Here is a 21,288-nt window from a genome sequence, read left to right on the forward strand (position 1 = left end):
CTAACAATATTAAAAAAATCAAAGTGTAAAAAAGTTAAAAAAGAAAATAAGTTCCGGACATTGAGAATTATAGGCGAAGAAAAGAGAAACAGAAAAACCCTGATGTAAAAAACAAGTTTCAATTTTCAAGTTTTAAATATTTTTCAATTTTCGTGATTTATATTCAATGAGATAATTTCGTTCTCTTCACTATAAATAACAATCAGTCAACACAGCTTTTTATTATCTTCAGACGCAACCACCATTTCCTTTCTCTTCAGCTCTCATTCATGTTCTTTCTGTTTTCTTAATCTCTTTCCTACCACATTTTACCATAATTATATACAAAGTCATATTCAGATCAATGGTTAGGTGTAAAGACCTAACCCACCTAAGTGTCAGAACAAAGTCTAATAAATTTTACATTCATTTTTATTATAATCTGTTTTCCGCCTTCAAAAGCAAATTAAACTATATAAAGGACTAATTATACATTCATCTGGCTAAACATAAATATATCATTTAAAATCAATCTTAAAACCTCACAAACATTTTTACTTAATAAATTTTAAAATTACTACATAGTAATTAATAATTTTCAATATAATTTTTTTACACTTGTAATGAATGTCTTTACTTCCTATATAAATAAAAAATATCTATTTTTTGTATTTTAATTTGAGTTTGACATAATTTATGAAAGAGAATTTAAGATAAGAAAGGGAATAGGAAAAGAAATAAAAACTCTTAACCAAGAACAATTACAACAGTCATATGAAAATATCTATAATTATGAGGAAGACACAATATTTCTCGAAACAAAATTGAATAAACATCATATAGTCTCAGAAGACTATATCTTACCAGACTGTTCAAGGCCCATTAGATCATTTAGACGTCTTATTTTATTTAATCAAATTCATCATATTACACATGTAAGCATATGTATCTATGTCAACTTATATCAGTTATCAAAGATTTATATCAGTACATCTTCTAAGTGAACATATCAGTAAATGTCTGTAACGACTTGGTTCACATCATTAAATAACCCATTTAACATTTTATCATTTTTACTAAATTTCTTTCTTTTCTTAATTATAAATTCATATATAAAAAACCATTCCAAAATGACATTGGTTGTTATTGGATCAGTTACCTACTATTCCAAAATCACATGTGATGTTAATGGATCAGTTCCCTGTCTACATCATGCATTTGTAACCAATTATCAGAGGCAATTTTATATTTTAAAAATACACTGAAATTAGTTAGAAGATTAGATTGAAATTTTAATAACTCCTGACATATCATCGTGGCCGTATAAGAAAGAGGATTAACTCCATTCCACATGCACAGGAAAAAGACACAAGAGTGAGTTAGAAGGCGCAATGAGGAGTGGTGAACAGCAGTCATTGTTCGAGACTAGGAAAGACAGAACAAGACACATTCGGAGGCTCTATACGGTGTCTGTGTTTGTGGCCACATGCTTTGTCTGGGCATTTAGACTCACCCACATACCCGCAAATGGGGAAGCTCGCCAATGGGCATGGTTTAGTTTGTTTCTTGCAGAACTGTGGTCTGGCATCTATTGGCTCTTTTATCAAGTCCTCCGCTGGAACATGGTCTTCAGAACAACCTTCCCCAACATACTCTCTGAAAGGTTTATCTTTTCCACCTTTACAATACAAAACTTGTACAACAACCCAAACTTCCATGTTCCAACGTAACTACTCATCATTTTGTGTGTGTTTAAATTTGGCAGATACGAGAGTAGGTTGCCGGGAGTGGACATCTTTGTGTTCACGGCGGATGCTGTGGTGGAGCCACCGCTGATGGTGATTAATACGGTGCTATCTGTGATGGCTTATGACTATCCGGCTCAGAAGTTGAGCGTGTATGTCTCAGACGATGGGTGTTCGGAGATAACCTTTTATGCACTTTTAGAAGCTTCTTCCTTTGCCAAGCATTGGGTTCCATTCTGCAAGAGATTTAAGCTGGAACCGAGGTCACCTGCTGCCTTTTTCAACAACACTCATGCCTCAACAAAATCACATGATCATATCTATGTCAAACACTTGGCAACCATCCGTGTATGCACATATTCACCATCACTTCTCTTTCTACTTTCATCTCCATTTCATACAAAGTGTTTCGAAAACCCTGTATTCCTTGTCACAACGATGTTCTTGAATTTTATTTGCAGAAACTATACGAAGAAATGAAAAGGCGAGTAGAAGATGCAACCAAGTTGGGTGTACCCAGTGAAGCACGCTCAAAGCATAATGGGTTTTCCCAATGGGAGAATTCATATACCTCACGACGTGATCACGACACCATCCTTCAAGTAGATTAACATTCTAAAACTGTGTTTGAGAGAATCCCATGTTAAATATTTTCGATTGTCTAGTAACTTGGATGCATGTTTGATGTTGTCCTTAACAGATAGTTCTGCATAAGAACGATTTGCATGGGTCAAAGGATGAAGATGGATGTATTCTGCCAACATTAGTGTATATGGCTCGTGAAAAGAGACCTCAGTATCATAGCCACTATAAAGCCGGAGCTATAAATTCATTGGTAGCATACTTAATTACAACCCTTTCATTTCTTAAAGAAAAATCTGCATGGAGCATGCATCTCAATGTATGTTATAAAAACCTCTAACTTAAAAATATGCGTAAGCAACTTAATTAGATTTACTTCAGCTAAAACAGATAATTCTATCCACCCAATGAATCTCACGGGGTTAAAACTTTGTTTGGTACTACAAAAGAAATAGCAAACAAGTAATATGACCGTATTATTTTCAAATCATATAGAATCATAATATTTTGCCAACCATTATTTTAATAATTATTTATGTTATAATAAAATAATAACATAAATATTTAAATTAATCAGATAATTTTTTAAATATTTTCGTGAAATTGTGGTATGTAAAATAAGAATTGTTAAAACATAATTATTCCACAGTTGGTGAATGACTCGTATGATATTGTATAAGTTATTTACATTGACACATGAATGTCAATGATACATTTTTCTATACATAAGTATTGCCTAATCATGTGGGTCAGTACTTTACGAAATATTATTCAGTCCTTGAATATAACATTATTTTCTTTGACCAAAATGTAGCTAAGAATATCGTCAAAGATTAGCAGAGGGAAAATCATTCTATTTCTGGATTGTGACATGTATTCAACAAATTCACAATCGGTGAGAGATGTTCTATGTTTTTTCATGGATGAGCATAAAGGCCAAAGAATTGGTTATGTGCAATTGCCACAATATTTTGACAACATTGGTCAGAATGATCTGTACGGGAATGCTCTATCAGAAACTATGCAGGTGAGTTAGATCTTTTTTGAATGATCATATATAATTTTAGTGAAAATCATATATATAATAATAATTTCTTTACTTCAGGAATAAAAAAGCAACTGTAATCACAATGAATATATATTAATAATTTCACACTATCTCTATCACTTTGAAGATACACCTCCATGGTGAAGATGGTCTGGGTGGCCCTTTGTGCATTGGAACTTGTTGCTTTTTCAGAAGAGATGCTCTTTGTGGGAAGAAGTTTAATAATCAAGAAGAAAATGGTTGCAATGATGAGAGCGAGAAAGAAGTGGTTGAAGTAAACATGCAAAGAATAGAAGAAGAAGGAAAAGCTTTAGCAAGTTGCACCTATGAGAAAAATACTCTGTGGGGGAAAAAGGTGATTCATTCGTCTCTTTTTCTACTTTGCAATCAAATAAGTATACTAATATAACGAATGGAAAATGTCTCTTTAACAATTTTTTTTTGATATTTTTTTAACAACAACCTATGGGATAGCGTGTGATTAGTCTGTTTCAAATATACGAACTAATAAAATAGTGACACATCATCTATTATAAAAAAAATTGTTAAAAAAAGTTGTTAAAATATTATGATTCTGAACGAATTTATGTTAATTCAGATTGGTCAAGTATATGGATGTCTTGTGGAGGATGTGATAACAGGGTTTCGGATACATTCACAGGGATGGAAATCAGTGTGTTACAATCCTCCAAGAAAGTGTTTTTTAGGTGTTGCACCAACCAACTTGCTTCATACACTTGTTCAACAGAAGAGATGGGCACAAGGTGACTTACAAATTTTGTTATCTGAGTTCAGACCAACATGGTACGGTGATGGAAAGATCAATTTATTCCTACTATTGGCATATGAGTACACTATGTGTTTTGCAACCATTTCCTTGCCAATACTATATTACTCCATCATCCCTTCACTTTATCTCCTTAAGGGCATTCCCTTGTTTCCAAAGGTAATAAACACCTCCTTTTCTCAGTAAGAAAAATATACTTTGACACCCATAATTCTTTTACATTTATTTGATACTATCTTTTCTTATTTTTTATTTTCTTCTTTTTCGAAAAGAGTAATAATATCATGATACACTTTTACATTAATTTAACATAAAGATAAAATGATCATAAAAGTATAAACTTTTATTTTTGAAAAATGACACCTTAATTTTTTACATTCATTTGACACTACCCTCCTTTACTTTTTATTCTCTCCTTTCTTGAAAAAAATACAAAAATTTACATTTTTATAACTATTTTACCCTTGTACTCTCTGTCAAATGAATGTAAAAGTGTTTTATGCTACCATTACTCTTTATTTTTTTAAGAAAGAAGAAAATAAAAAGTAAAGATAATATTAAATGAATGTAAAAAATTTAGGTGTGCCAAACCATTATTTTTCTTTCGAAAAACTACAAAAATTAAGTCTTTTAAGATTATTTTACCCTTATTATATGTGTCACCCTTATTATATGTGTGAAATGAATGTCAATGTGTGTCATGTTACCTTTAATTTCTCACTAAATACTAATATATTTGAATATTTTCTCTAAATGACATATGTGGTTTGGACAGATGTCAAGCTCATGGTTGATACCATTCGTGTATGTCATTGTGGGGGAAACTATTTATAGTTTGGTTCAAAGTTTGAGTATGGGAGGATCAATCCAAGGTTGGTGGAATGCTATAAGAATATGGTTGTACTTGAAAACAAGTGCCTTTTTCTTTGCCTTCGTAGACGGCATCTTGGGATTCTTTGGATATTCAAATTCATCCTTTGTAGTCACAGCAAAGACCATAGAAGATGATGCTGCACAACGTTACGAGAAAGAGATCATGGAGTTTGGAAGCTCTTCTCCTTATTTCACTGTTCTAGCAACACTTGCATTGCTCAATCTGTTTTGTTTGCTTTCAACTTTAAAGGATTTTGTCCTTGCCAAAAGTGCTTTTGCTGGAGAGAAAATGGCACTACAAGTTCTTTTGTGTGGAGTTTTGGTTGTCATCAATTCTCCCATATACCAAGCCATTTTTCTGAGGAAAGATAAAGGTAGAATTCCAACCTCTCTATCTGTTAAGTCTACTGCATTGGCTTTCACTGCATGTGTCTTCTTCAAACTGTTCAATTGAGTAAATTGATGCAGTCTTTGCACTTCATTATTTTCCAACTATGTTTAGCTTTGCATTCAAATAAATGTATTTTATTATGAGATTAAATGTTTATTCCATGTTATTTCTTTATTCTTTCATACTTATCTCTCCATAATCAACATAACACCAAATCAAAGACAAATGAATATATATTAAGAATACGAGAACCAGAATTTCGATAGAAATTTGCTTGCTTTGTAAAAAGTATCCATTTATAACTTCTTAATTACTGACATTCTTCAAAGAAAATAAATCATGTTAACATGGATTTATTGACAATATCTTGACATGATATACACGTCATTTTTTATTGAGTTTAAATAATCAACACAACAAATAATTAATAAAATAAATTAATGATAAAATTATATTTGCATTAAAATGTTATTAAAAAATCTGTTTCAAAATATTATTGGTCATAGTAAAATATATACAAACAAATGTAATATGTGTTTTACATTTGGGCTTGAGAATGTAATCATGATGTTATTTCAGTAAACATATACTTAAAAGTCAAGTATAAGGTTTCCTTGCATCTCCTCGTAATATTTGTACATAGCTGAAATTAATTACTTTTAATTTAAATCATGAGGATTTTTTACAATATTTTAAACACTTGTTTATTTTATTATTGGCAAATATTATCTTACTGACTTGGATATCCGTCATTCAATGGTTTCTTGGGACCTTATAAAAGTATAATATATCATCTTCAACATTTAGATTGGTCCCAAATTTCAAATTTCAAATGAAAAATTAAAATATTTAATTTTACTCTAGTTTGAGAAATATTACTAAAGAACTTTTAGTGTTTGCAAAAAGCAAGACATCAGAGTATCTAAAAAATTTACAAATTTTCCACTTAAAATTCAAATCTCTATCTTTTGGGCATAACTATATATTAATAGAAAAGTAAAGAGAAAATGTAATAGTAAAGATGATTGTGATATATAACTGAAGAATGACAACAACCAACACAAGTAAATGTTAGATACAAACCAAAGAAGTGAGAAATATTATCAGAGATTGATGGTAAAACATATGCAGTATTACCATTAAAATTATTTTGATATTTTGTTGTTTGTTTCTACAATTAAGGTGAAAACTAAATAGTGTGATAGATTTGCTTAGCATATTTATAAATATATAACTTTTAACTAATTTGAGATTTTTTTTTTCTCTAGTCCAATTTTTTGGTTAGATAATTCTCTATCCATTTTCAAATTCACTAATAAACATATTAAATTTGTGCTAAAAATATATATAATAAATATTTTGAACAAAAGTAATTTATTTTTAATTGATTACTATTCAAAATTAAAATACGATTTCAAAAATAAAAATACAATAAATAATTTTAATAGAAACTTTCTTTGTAAATAAATATGTTACTTTATTAGTGTTTATAAGAATTTTTTTTTCTGTAACTTTAGAGTAAAAAACATTTTTACAATATCATATCCAAGCAATTTAATAATTAATTTTAATTGAAAAAAGCGTTTGTTATAATGTTAATCAAACATTAATTTGATTGTTATTGAAGGTGAGTTTTTCAAAAATAGTATAACACTATTTTATATACAAAATAAAAAAAAAACTTAACAAATATTTTGTAGACAGAATAAAAATAAACATAAAATTTAGAAACTGATATATTAAGATGTTTGAAGTTGCATTTAAAAGAAAAATAGAAAGTGTTAAGTAAAAGTACATTTATGAAATATTATTGTAGTAAAGTCAAAGAACTTTTTAATTATGGTAAGAAAATTATAAATTAGGTAAAATGAGGTTTCACGGTCAAACATAAACTTTACACATATACATATATTTATTACCTAAAAATGAAAATGGTCTTTAAAACACATACTATCTTGGCCACTGTGAAACCCTGAATAATTAGCAAAGATAATTTTTGACACCTCACCACTTATGCACGCCACATCATTTCTCAGCCATTAAAACCCACTCCCAACTCTGATACATATCTCTGCTGTACATTAAAAAACGCACCATGTCACACGCGCAGGGTTTTAAAAGCACACCAAACTCTGCATGCACGCATGCCACTTGTCACGTTGGAAGTTTCTGAAATCAGAGTGGGGGTGCAGGTGTCCGAAAATGAGACGCTCGTTCGTCTGGAAATGGAAGGAACAAAAGAGATTTTTCGAAAACCCTTCCACTCACCTGCACCATTCATCTTCTTCCTCAGAGCCTTTCATATTCTCCAACTTCTCTCTAGAAACCCTAAACTTCTCTCTACTGTAATCCTCACGTTTCTCCTCCGATCACATTTTCAGCACCGTAGGAACGTCCGCTGAACTGAGAGCTATCCACTGGACCGAACAACTTCAAGAACTGAAACTAGTAAGTCCCCTTTCCGTAATTCGTCCTTAGGTTTCTGGAAAACTAGGATTTGTAGTTGCATGCAAGCATGTATTCTAAGTGTTTTGTATTCCTTGGTTAGAGTTTGTTTTGGAAGAGTCAAGAACATAAGAAAAACGTAGTTGGACGAAGCCACTTTTGCATCTAGGACAAGTTTGGTTGCCAATCCGGGTAAGGGAAGCTTATATGTTTAATTTATACCTGTATGTTGTATGATCTGAATTGCCTGTAAGAAAAGTATGATGTTTGAGTTGTTATGAACGTTCACTGATATCAGATATGATTTCTGGTTTGTTTGAACTGCATGTTGGTTTGATATGTATGAATGATGGATGAAGATTGTAATATATGAGTTATTAATGTGATAATGTTGAACGTGAATTTACTGGAATGAATGTTATAAAGTTTATAAATTGAAAATCCTATGAATTATAAAGTATAAGTTTAAATGTTGAAATCTGAGATCTATTCTGGTTGAAGAATCTGAAACTTAAATCATTCCCCTTTGATAAATGACGCTCGTCACCGTACGGTCTTATATCGTTCGGTTTTCCTGGAAATAACTTAGAATAGAATTCTTTCAATTGGAAAGAACTCCGCTCGAGAACGAGCGTCCCCATTTGAATGTCTGAGCGTTCGGTTCAGCTCAGCTGTATATAAATACCTTGAACTTTAAAATACGTAGCGCTCGGTCTTATACCAAGCGTTCGTCCAAAAGAGCGTTCAGTCTTGTACCGAACGTTCGTCTTGAATATCGTTCGGTCTTATACCGAACGTTCGTCCTAAGTAGCGTTCGGTCTTATACCGAACGTTCGTTCTAAATAGCGCTCGGTCTTATACCAAGCGTTCGTCCAAAGAGTGCTCGGTCACATACCAAGCGCTCGTAATATTGAATAACCACTTGGATAAAATAGCGTTCGTTCCAACCATTCAATATTCATCCTCTTACGTTCGTTCAAATACTGGCATCAGTCTTTCATATGTAAAATTCTTCAAAGAAAATTCAAAGTACTATTGACCATCCTTTGTACATTAAATCTGGTCCAAGATCTATATTCTGAAATTTTTCTAAGTATCCTTACACCTTCAATAAGAGTCCGTTCATTTAATTGACCAAACAGAGTGTCACGTTCGTCCAATCCAGTACTTTATTTGGACGTTCGTCCTAATTCTTCAAAGGACTGAACGTTCGTCCTTTTGTACTCTTTAAGTTAAAGATGAGAATGATGATAAATTATAAGGAATTACAGTGCGAACACTATATTAAGTGATTTTACGATTATGGAATTTGAACGAGCGTTCCAAGGAGGAACGTTTCAGATGTGCTAACTATTAAATTTGGTAAAGTATGAACATGGATAAGTTAGGAATCGCGGTCCATCCTGATATTCTGTGATACTCATCTTCACGTAGAAGGGGGTAGTCATGTGTGGGAATGGCAAGAGGTTCTTCGTTCATCGCTTAGTATGGGCGACGGACTAACCTCGAGTGGCAGCTGTTTAGGTATATCCCGGCTACTACACCACTCGGGTGCAAGGACGCTTGTAACTACATGGTTCATACAGTCCGGACGGTCTGTCTTATTTATACATATTTCTATGTTATGCTATGTTAAGTTACATATTGTATGTGTAAATTGAATTGTTAAAATGTATGTGTTAATTGTATGAATTAAATATTATAAGTTTACCCTTGCATTTCCATTGTGTTGTCTCCTGTCTATGTACGTTCGTCTTGTCTTGCAATGATCATCCGTGTGGATGTGAGCAGATGGTGGTGCATCTCTTGAAGAAATACTAGAAGAAGAAAATTTGGAAGATGCAAATCTGGTCGAAGTTGAAGTAAAGGCCGAGCCTTAGAGCGCTCGTAGATGTTAGGCTGTAAATGTTAGCTCGTTTTGGACGTTCAGTTAATCCTTTTGTAAAACCGTTCGTTCCGCTTTATTCCCTGTTACTTTGATACGCTCGTTAGTTTGTACTGACGCCGTTCGGTTTTGAACCCTTGAGTGCTGTTAATATTAAAGACTGTTTATTATACTGTTAATTGTAATTAATTCTGATTTATGGTAATTACTATATTTTGGGATGTTACAGTCACTCTCTTCGTTACCATAATAATGCAATAATAGACTGGTCCTTAATAATTTAAACATATTCATTACGGTTTAAGGCGTTTGTGTCATTTCTAATAAAGTTTTAAATTATTATGCCATTTATAGTTGTTTTATTTTATGTATATTTATGTGACTATTAGTTTTGTTATAATTATTTTTTCTTTATATTAATTAAATAAGGACAATTAAAATATTAATATTATTATAATATTCAAATTTAAAAATACACAGATAAAAATAAATATTTCTGTTGAAAAATCGATAATTGAAATTAAATATTTTTGTTGAAAAATGGATAATTGAAAAGAAATAAGTATATTTTGAACCTAGAGATGATCTCTCTCGCACGGCATCTCACCTCCCCCACCAAATATAGCCTCTGCACCGACCTCTATCAATTTAGAAACTAATTGCAAACTAATATGCTTCAATATTTATTTATTTACTTTAATATGACATGAAATAAGTATTTAAAAAATAAAGACCAAATCAATATAAATAAGGAATAAAAAGGTGAAATTTTCATTTACGTTATATTACACGAAAAAAATAAATTACCGATATAATAAAGTAAATTTTACTTACAAATTTTATTAACAGATTTAAAATTTTAATTATTAATAAAAATACTGTGGGTAATGAATTTATTAATAAAATCTATTGGTTAATTAGAATTTTTATTATCCACAAATGTATTTATTGATAATATCTGTTGATGAATTCCATTAATAATTTATAAGGTTTATTACTGATAGATATTTTTTTAATAAAATTCATGAATAAAAGGAGTGTTAAAGTTTTTATGGTGAACTTTGATGATGTTGTGAAAAATTAATTGATAATAGATTTTTTTTTGAAATCATACCTCGATCCATTAGTATTTAAACATTTTGAAATTTTGTTGATGAATTTATTGATAATTCAATTTTTTAAATATTTTTGGTAAAATAAGTGTTAATTTTATAGTTAAATTAAACAATGTATTTGTTATAAAATAATTAAAAATAAGTGATAAAAAGAAAAGAATAAAAAGGAAGAATAAGAGATGGAACAGAGGAAGAAGAAAAAAAGAAAAAAATATTACAAATGACAATCATGGATGTCACGATGACAACGTCGATTATGGTAGCCGTGAAAGTGACAGTGAGGTGAAATTAGTGGACAGGAAGAGAAAAAAATAGAAGAGTCGAAGACAATAATTACAACGACAATGAAATGGAGGTGAGAAGAAAAGGATAACTAAATAAACAAAGAATAAAAAACGAAAAATGAGGAGAAGGAAAAAAAATACTTAATTATAATATTTACTAATATATATTAACTGATGGTTAAAATTTATCTATATTGATGAATATTTTACATTTATTGACAAAATTTATCAATAAACATTTTACTAATATATTTTTAACATTAATAAATTTAATTTATTAATATATTTTTGTAATTATCAACAAGTTTTATAATGTTTTTGTAACTATCAACAAATTTTATTTTTTGATAAATTATTTTTTTAGAGTTATTTTCTTAGTGTAATCTTAATATAGTTTTATCAATTTAAAAGATAAATTCATAATAAGTTTTATAATGGTTATTTATGATACCCACACACACACACACACACATATATATATATATATATATATATATATATATATATATATATATATATATATATAATTCTTTTTTAGTGTATATTAAATGTCAATAAACTTTTTTTCTTCCTATAAATAATTTTCTGTTAAAAGACGGATATTGTACAACCATTTCAAATGATTATTATTCTCCATGTTTAACCACCATTTTCAATTATAATTTTTGTAAAAAGTACAACTTGTTGTATGTGTTACATATCACAAAATAAAAAGTCAAGATATTTGCTTCTTAGAAGTATGTTTTATCTCTAATAATGTAAATAAGAAAATATTATAAAAATGTAAATTAGATAACATATCCATACTATTATATAAAACGATTTTTTTTTCCACGTTTTGTTTCCTATTTTAAATAGACGTTCAATTGTACACTCGAAACACCTTACCTATAATGCAATATTTAACATTTAGTTTATAATAAAAACGAATTTCTCTTTGAATTTTTTTTTTGTCTTTCTTAAATTATTGCTGGCTATTTTGGAGTTAGTATGCAAGTTGAATTTAGTGATACCCATTGAATGATACTTTTAATCTATTGAAAAGGGACTATTGAAAAGGAACTTCCCATCAGAGTATACGTTTTGTTTTTGTCAATGTTTTAATTTGTTACGATTACTGACTTTTTCATCTAGAGGACACACCTTTAACTCTACAAATGAAAGCACTTTCACAATTATTATTTATTTTTGGTTTAATGATTTCGGACATCCTTATTTCTGTAAGATTGTTTTAAATAGGTTCTTGTATTGTAAATGCTCTCAATTAGATCCTATAATGTGAAAAATTGAGAATCAATTTAGACTTTGCCGTTAGTTTCGTACTAACACTGTTAAAGGAGGTGACACGTGTCTGTTCGTGGTTTTTTTGAATTTTTGAATTATTATTTTTTTATTTTTTATTTATTTTTATTTTAAAAAAAAATAATAATAAATGTCACGTATCAAACTGATATTGTGTCACGTGGCAATGACAGTGTGACATGACACCGACAATGCCACGTGTCATTGTCAGTCACGTATCATTGCATTAATCTCAATTTGGTTCCTGTATTTTTATTGTGTCTCAATTTGATCCCTATATTTTTATTTTGTCTCAATTTAGTCTTAGTTTTAAAAATTACACAATTTTGTCTCTCCTCAAATTCAAACAAAATTTAAATTGTATATAAATCTTAACAAATACTATTATTAAAATTGATATTTTTATTACATATTTTTAACAAGATTAAGTTTAATTATATTTACACTTATTTAATCATATAAATGTTAATTATGTTATTTAAATATACCTATAAGGGTTTAAAAAAAGAGTGACAGGTGGTGTGAATTTTTCAAATGATTTAGTTCATTGACCAAATTATTAATGTGAAATTTCACTTTTTTTTTCAATAAAAAATTGGAGAAAGTTTTCCTGAAAACTATAATTAAAGGTAGTTTCTTCTTTCATGATTTTCCATGGAAACTTTCACTACGAAAATTCACACCAGCATGTTATGTCACTCTTTTAATAAAAATATCTGTACAAAATAAAAATACAGGATCAGATTGAGACAATAAAAATACAGGGGACCAAATTGAGACTAATGCAATGACACGTGACTTGACAATGACACGTGGCACTGTCAGTGCCATGTCACACTGTTATTGTCACGTGACACAATATCAGTTTGACACGTAACATTTTTTTATTTTATTTAAAAAAAAATTAAAAAAAAATTAAAAAAAAATAAAAAATAAAAATAAAAATAATAAAATAATTCAAAATTTCAAAAATTCAAAAAAACCACTGACACGTGTCATCTCCTTTAACGGTGTTAGTACAGAACTAAAGGCGAGGTCTAACTTGATTCAATTTTTCACAATAAAGGATCTAATCGAGAGCATTTACAATACAATGACCTATTTGAGACGATCTTGCAAAAATAGAACAGAGATGTTCAAAATGATTAAACCTTTATTTTTCTAACACATCACAAATCTTATAATTATTATTTTATTAATTTCTCATAATATTTAATTCCAAATATATACTCTTCATCAAATTATTTTATTAATAAACTAACATTAAAAATACCAGTTAAACACAGACATTTGAAAACATCCCTTGAGTTAACGGAGTTGACAATTTTTTTTAATAATTTTTTGATAAAGTTTTATTGATCTGTTTAAATTTATTTTTAAAAAAAAAATTGAAAGAGATCAATCACATGCCATACTTATGCGTTGGAAAAATGGTGTTGGAAAAATGTTGTCAAACGAAAAGTTCCTTAACTTTATCGTTTCTGTCCTATCATTATAAACATGTGACTTTTAGTCCCTGGCGGCATGTGTTGATCACTATGTATCATTGCTGCTATTCGTCAGTGCACTCGTCACCTTTCGTTTGGAGTCTTCGTGGTACCGTCAGTGTAGCATCCATCACTCATAACAGATCATCGTCTGTGGCTGTATAAGAAAGAGGATTAACTCCACTCAACGTCGACATCAAGAACACAGAGGAGTGAGTTAGAAGGCGCAATGGGAAGTGGTGAACAGCAGTCATTGTTCGAGACTAGGAAAGACAGAGCAAGACACGTTCGGAGGGTCTATGCTGTCTCTGTGTCTCTGGCCATATGCTTTGTCTGGGCATTCAGACTCACCCACATACCCGCAAATGGGGGAGCTGGCCAATGGGCATGGTATGGTTTGTTTCTTGCAGAACTGTGGTCTGGCATCTATTGGCTCTTTTATCAAGCCCTCCGCTGGAACATGGTCTTCAGAACAACCTTCCCCAACATACTCTCTCAAAGGTTTATCTTTTCCACCTTTACTATACAAAACTTGTACAACAACCCAAACTTCCATGTTCCAACGTAACTACTCATCATTTTGTGTGTGTTTGAATTTGGCAGATATATCGAATCCTAAAAATGATTTATTTGACACATAACATATCGGATCCTAAAAATGATTTATTTTGTTGTAGATTGGTTCAATATATGGGTCTCTTGTGGAGGACGTGGTAACAGGGTTATGGATACAGTCACAAGGATGGAAATCAGTATACTGTAACCCATCAATAAGAGCTTTTTCTGGTATTGCTCCAACTAACTTACTTCGCTCACTAGTTCAATTGAGAAGATGGGGTGAAGGTCAATTGCAAATTTTGTTTTCTGAGTTCAGACCTAAATGTTATGGTCATAACAAGGTCAAATTAGGCCTACAATTGGGATATTTGCATTATAACACCTTTGCAATCACTTCCTTATCAGTACTATATTATTCCATCATCCCTCCACTTTATCTCCTTAAGGGCATTTCCTTCTTTCCAAAGGTATGTCCTTTTCTCACAAAAATCACAACTTTACAGCATTTTCTTCTCTCAAACTCCATATCAAACACAAACACACATTCTAAATTACTCAAAATGTATGGTTCAACAGTTAATTAATGTTGCTAATATTTGTGCTTAATCTATTGGTTCAACAGATGTGTAGCTTATGGTTCATACCTTTCGCATGTGTAATTGTTGGGGAAATTGCTTATAGTTTGATTGAGGGTTTGAGTAAGGGAGGATCAATCAAAGGTTGGTGCAATGGTATGAGAATGTGGTTGTACGTAAGATCGAGTTCCTTTCTGTTTTCCTTGTTAAGTTTCATCTTAGGATTCTTTGGACGTTCAAATTCATCATTTTTACTCACGTCAAAGGTCACAGAAGATGATCTTGCTCAACGTTACGAGAAAGAGATCATGGAGTTTGGAACCTCTTCTCCTTATTTCACTGTTCTAGCAACAGTTGCTTTGCTCAATCTGTTTTGTTTGCTTTCAACTTTAAAGGATTTGGTCCTTGAAAAAGGTGCTTTTGTTGAGAAAATGGCGTTACAAGTTCTTTTATGTGGATTTTTGGTTTTTATCAATTTTCCCTTATACGAAGCCATTCTTATTAGGAAGGATAAGGGTAGAATGCCAACCTTTCTTTCTGTGAAGTCTACTACATTGGCTTTCACTGCATGTGTCTTCTTCAAACTATTCAATTGAGTAAATTGATGCAGTCTTTGCTTTTATCTTCTAATTGGCAAAGATATTTGTTTGCATTATTTTATCTCAATATGTTGTCTTTCCATTGAAAAATATGTACTTATTGCCATACTATTAATCTGAAATGGAAAGAAATGTTCAACTGCAACAACAATATGGTTTTGTTTGCAAGTGATTCTGTTTGCCACTTGTCTTTTTATCATCTCTTGCTCAGTGTAGGTTTCAGCGGAAGAAGGATGGTTAACATCCCATTCACAAAACTTTTGTAATTGGTTTTAAAAGCTGCAGAGAGATTGCATATATAGAGCTAAATAAATCAATTACAGTTTTAATGGAACTTTTTGAAGACTTTCAATTCGTTCATATATATTCTTATTCTTTTATAGGTTCTCTGCTTTTGGAAACATAGATATGTTTTCTGATAAGTTAAATAATAGCTATCAGAAAATAATATAATCTCTTTTTTTCAAGAAGAAGAATAACTTTACCCTCTTTTTATGCACGATAAACATAGGTTAAAGAGTCAAAGAGTTTAACAATTTTTTAATAATAAATTATGTGTTACTATTTATTCATTATATTTAAAAAGACTAATCAGAAGTTATCACATAAACACACGGTTATAAAAGAATTGTAAAATAATTATAAAAAAAATTGTTCAAAAAACATTTTCCTATCAATAATAATAAATAAAAGACATGCCCTTTCTTCTTTTTTTTATTTATTTTTGTTCTATTTTTTATCTCAATATGTTCTATTTTTTCCCACATACGAAGCCATTCTTATCAGGAAAGATAAGGGTAGAATGCCGACCATTCTTCCTATGAAGTTTACTACACTGGCTTTCACTGCATGTGTCTTCTTCAAACTATCCAATTGAGTACATTGTGTTGGGAAACAGCGGTACTTGTTCCCTCCTCTGTGAATCCCAAAATGGGCACTATGCGGAAGCGTAAAATGAAAGCGTAGAGAAAAATAACACCTGAAATTTTAACGTGGAAAATCCTCTCGGAAAAACCACGGGACCTAGTCCAGAAAAATATCTCCACTATGAAAGTAGGATTACAGTGTTTCTCTCACTCTCTGAGGATCTCTCAATAAATATCTCACCCTCTCGGATGGTACACAAATCTCTCAGTTTTTCACACTCACAAAACAGACTCTCTCTGTTTTTCACTCACACTACTGTGGCTTCACTTCACCGAAATTTTCTTCTTGGTGAATGTCTTCACCTTCACTCTCTCACGGAAAGTTTCTTCTCGATGGAGGACTCTTACTCTGCTGCACACACTGGCTTCCAATTTATAAAGGAAAAGAAGCAAATAAAACAAAGCTTGGGTGGCTGTGCTGAAAAACCGGAAAAGTTGGCACCATTATTTGTGGTATGGGAACAAAAGTTCCTGAATTCCAGCTTATTGGGACCCATACTTTTCGTTTTATCCCAACAAAACTCCCCCATAAAACAAATAAATGGGTCTTCTATCTGGAAGATACCACCAGACCAGCACCTTGGCAACAATCTTCAACCTTCTTGGTTGGTACTGATTTAGTCATCATGTCAGACCAATTCAAGTCTGTATGGATTTTCTCTATCTTCAATTTCTTCTCATCCAGCGCTTCTCGTATCCAGTGATACCGCACGTCGATATGCTTCGAGCGTGAATGGAACATGGGGTTCTTGGTTAGATGAATGGTACTTTGATTATCACAATTCACCACATAATCATCTTGATCATGTCCTAATTCACTTAGGAAATTCTTCATCCATAGCATCTCTTTAGAGGCTTCAGTCACCGCTACATACTCTGCTTCAGCAGTAGACAATGTCACACATTTTTGTAGTTTTGACTGCCAAGAAACAGCTCCCCCTGCAAAAGTAATCAGATAACCTGATGTTGACTTCCTTGAATCGACATCTCCAGCCATGTCTGAGTCTGAATATCCGATTAGCTTTAGATTTCCATTGCCAAAACACAAGCTTCTTTTGGCAGATCCTCTTAGATACCTCAGTATCCACTTAACAGCTTCCCAATGCTCCTTTCCTGGATTTGACAAGAATCTGCTCACAACTCCTACAGCATAGCCAATATCTGGCCTTGTACAAACCATTGCATACATAAGGCTACCCACGGCAGAAGAGTAGGGTACCTTGCTCATTTCTTCTTTTTCTTCTTCATTCTTTGGACATTGCGACTTGCTAAGTTTGAAATGTCCAGCAATTGGAACACGAGCAGATTTGGCATTGTGCATGTTGAATCTTTTGAGAATCTTCTCAATATAATCTTCTTGAGATATCCATAACATTCTTCTAGAACGATGTCTAGAGATTTTCATTCCAAGTATCTTCTTTACTGCACCCAGGTCTTTCATGGCAAAAGACTTGCTCAATGCCTTCTTGAGAGCAGCTATTTTAATTTTGTCCTTCCCTACAATCAACATATCATCAACATACAAGAGAAGTATGATGGACTCACCATTTTCATAATGCTTCACAAACACACAATGGTCTGCGGAGGTCTTCTTGAAATTATGTTGAATCATGAAGGAATCGAATTTCTTGTACCATTGTCTTGGAGCTTGCTTCAGACCATAGAGACTTTTCTTCAGACGACACACCAAGTGTTCTTTGCCTGGTTCTTCAAAACCCTCTGGTTGCTTCATGTAAATTTCTTCTTCTAGGTCTCCATGTAAGAATGCTGTTTTGACGTCCAGTTGTTCAATCTCCAGGTCTAGTGTTGCTGCCAGACCGAGAATTGCTCTAATGGATGTCATCTTCACCACTGGTGAAAATATTTCGTCAAAATCTATTCCTTTCTTCTGGTTGCACCCCTTCACGACAATTCATGCTTTGTACCTTGGGCTTGGGTTGTTCTCTTCATTCTTGAGCTTGAACACCCATTTGTTCTGCAATGCTCTTCTTTCTTTTGGTAATTCTACCAAATCATAAGTCTGATTTTCCTTTAAGGATTGCATCTCTTCTTCCATGGCTTGCAACCATTTGTCTTTGTCTTTCGTCTCCATTGCTTCTACAAAGCTTTGAGGTTCACCTTCATCAGTAAAATTAACATATTCATCTGAAAAATACCTTCTTGACGGTTGCTTCTGCCTTGTTGATCGTCTCAATTGGGGTTCTTGCGGAGCATCCTCAATTGATTGATCTTCTTCCGTCAAATTAGGTTGATCTTCTTCTTCAGCCATTTCATCAGGTTGTAACTCTGGTTCGGCTTGATGAGTCTCTCCCCCTGAGTTGTTTATCACAATAGGGTTTTGATCACTTATCAGCTTAAGTGTTGGTTTCTCCACTTTCTTGATGTCTTGGATTGTCTGATCTTCAAAGAACACCACATCTCTGCTTCGAACAATCTTTCTGTTTGCAGGATCCCATAATCTGAAACCAAATTCATCTCTTGGAGAACCAAGGTATATGCACTCTTTCGCCTTAGCATCGAGCTTTGCTCTTTCATCTTTCGGAATGTGAACTGATGCCTTACATCCGAAGACTTTCAAGTTGCGATATGAGGCCTTTTTACCGGACCATACTTCTTCTGGTATCTTACCGTTTAATGGTCTTGACGGTGATAAGTTGATCAAATCAGCTGCTGTCACCACTGCCTCCCCCCAGAATGACTTGGGAAGTTTTGCGTGAGACAACATGCTCCTGACCTTCTCGGCAATCGTTCTATTGAATCTTTCAGCTACACCATTCATCTGAGGTGTCTTGGGAGGTACTTTCTCATGTTTGATCCCATGAGTCTTGCAATAGTGCTCGAACGGACCTCTGTACTCTCCACCATTATCACTTCTCAAACATTTCAACTTTCTACCAGTTTCACGTTCAACTGAGGCGTGAAACTCCTTGAAGATTCGTAGAACTTCATCTTTTCTCTTCAATGGATAGACCCACAATTTTCTGGAGTGGTCATCAATGAAGGTAACAAAATATTGAGCACCACCAAGGGATTTTTCAGATGTTGAACAAACATCTGAGTGCACAAGATCCAAAATATGCTCTTTTCTTCTTCCACTTTCAAATCTACGGAAGGACACTCTACACTGCTTACCTGCTAGGCAGTCTTCACATAATTCAAGTGGTTGTCCTTTTATACTCTGGAGATAATCTTTCGCAAGGATCTCTAATCCTTTCTCGCTCATGTGGCCTAGTCTTTTGTGCCACAACTCCTTACTTTCTTCTTGAGCGACATTTGTCTGTCCTTTGTATATTTTTCCTTGCATGCAGTACAAGGAGCCTTCCTTCTTGCCACGAGCAACAATCATGCTTCCTCGGCTAAGTTTCCATTTTCCATCTCCAAACTGGTTGTTCATTCCAGCATCATCTAGCTTACCCACTGAGATAAGGTTTAGACGCATCTCTGGTACATGTCTTACCTCCTTCAGCACAAGTTTGTTTCCATTTTCTGTCGTCAAAGTCACTTCTCCTATGCCCACAATTTTGCTTGTGACATGATTTCCCATCTTCACTGTTCCAAAATCTCCTTTTTGATACGATGAGAAGAATCCCTCATGAGGAGTAACATGGAAAGATGCTCCGGTATCTACTATCCAAGTGCAATCATCAAAAGCAATATTTAGATAGTTTACCTCAGTGATAAGGAACACATTCTCATCATTTGATACCACCGCTGTTGTAGTCTTTTCCTCCAACTTCTTTTTGGGATCTACCACATCAGGGTGTACAGTTCCATTCTTCTGATCTCTTTTCAGGAATCTACATTCTTGCTTCTTGTGACCATCTTTTCCACAATAGAAGCATGTCAGACCTTTGGAACGAGACTTGAATCTTCCTCGTGACTTTTCACGTTTTCCTTTGCTTCTGTTTTCACTCCTTCCTCTATTCTCAACAACATTGGCTTCTGAGTGACTACTCGATCCCCTTTCTTTCCTTCTGGATTCTTCATTCAGTAAACTGTCTGTGATGTTATCCAGACTGAGCTTTCCATCTGGTGCTGAGTTACTGAGAGTGACCACCAACGTGTCCCAACTCTCCGGTAGAGAACTAAGGAGTAGAAGAGCTTGTAGCTCGTCATCAATCTTCATATCCGCCTTCATTAATTGATTCACAATACCTTTGAAGGTGTTGAGGTGCTCGATCATATTCTGGTCGTCAGTGTACTCCAACTTTACGAGTCGTCTGACAAGGTGAGCTTTATTTCTGGGAGTCTTCTTTTGAATCAAAGATTCAAGCTTTGTCCATAACTCATACGCATCGGTATAAGTCGATACATGCTCAAACAAGCTTTTGTCGATGTATTTCCGAATCATAGCCACTGTTTTACGATTCAGAATCTCCCAATCTTTTTCGGTCTTCCCTTCCAGAATTTCCAGATTTGTGATCGGCTCATACAAATCCTTGCAGTATAGATGATCTTCCATCATCGGCTTCCAGTAGGAGTAATTATCCGCAGTTAGCTTGAACATGTCTCCTTCCATCTTGAGTTTCACAGGACCGTGACTTTTTCGAACCGGTAGCTCTGATACCACTGTTGGGAAACAGCGGTACTTGTTCCCTCCTCTGTGAATCCCAAAATGGGCACTATGCGGAAGCGTAAAATGAAAGCGTAGAGAAAAATAACACCTGAAATTTTAACGTGGAAAATCCTCTCGGAAAAACCACGGGA

At 32.9% G+C, this 21,288-nt stretch overlaps 1 protein-coding gene across 3 annotated transcripts; it reads left to right on the forward strand.

The window, feature by feature from the left end:
- The first annotated feature begins 1,344 nt into the window (after positions 1-1,344).
- On the forward strand, positions 1,345-15,808 carry LOC108336488 (cellulose synthase-like protein E1). 3 transcript variants are annotated; one of them, XM_052880379.1, is made up of 8 exons: positions 1,345-1,642; positions 1,745-2,072; positions 2,186-2,326; positions 2,425-2,559; positions 3,121-3,333; positions 3,482-3,709; positions 14,601-14,948; positions 15,104-15,808. In XM_052880379.1, exons 1-8 carry the CDS (start codon positions 1,371-1,373, stop codon positions 15,650-15,652), a joined length of 2,214 nt encoding a protein of 737 aa, XP_052736339.1. In that variant the 5' UTR covers positions 1,345-1,370; the 3' UTR covers positions 15,653-15,808. The 3 variants fall into 3 exon arrangements, with proteins under 3 accessions (XP_052736339.1, XP_017428458.1, XP_052736340.1); XM_017572969.2 differs by lacking the exons at positions 14,601-14,948; positions 15,104-15,808 and adding exons at positions 3,953-4,300; positions 4,917-5,582; XM_052880380.1 differs by lacking the exons at positions 14,601-14,948; positions 15,104-15,808 and adding exons at positions 4,016-4,300; positions 4,917-5,582.
- Positions 15,809-21,288: the final 5,480 nt, after the last annotated feature.

The sequence above is a fragment of the Vigna angularis genome, chromosome 7 (genome assembly GCF_016808095.1).
Source record: "Vigna angularis cultivar LongXiaoDou No.4 chromosome 7, ASM1680809v1, whole genome shotgun sequence".
In the NCBI taxonomy this organism is placed as follows: Eukaryota; Viridiplantae; Streptophyta; class Magnoliopsida; order Fabales; family Fabaceae; genus Vigna; species Vigna angularis.

What these genes read in the sequence shown, in the direction of transcription:
- LOC108336488 (XM_017572969.2), top strand. Translation starts at nt 1,371, where the DNA reads ATGAGGAGTGGTGAACAGCAGTCATTGTTCGAGACTAGGAAAGACAGA. An exon ending in CCGGAGCTATAAATTCATTG is followed by an intron (nt 2,560 to 3,120) that starts GTAGCATACTTA and finishes ACCAAAATGTAG; the next exon opens with CTAAGAATATCGTCAAAGAT. An exon ending in ATACTCTGTGGGGGAAAAAG is followed by an intron (nt 3,710 to 3,952) that starts GTGATTCATTCG and finishes ATGTTAATTCAG; the next exon opens with ATTGGTCAAGTATATGGATG.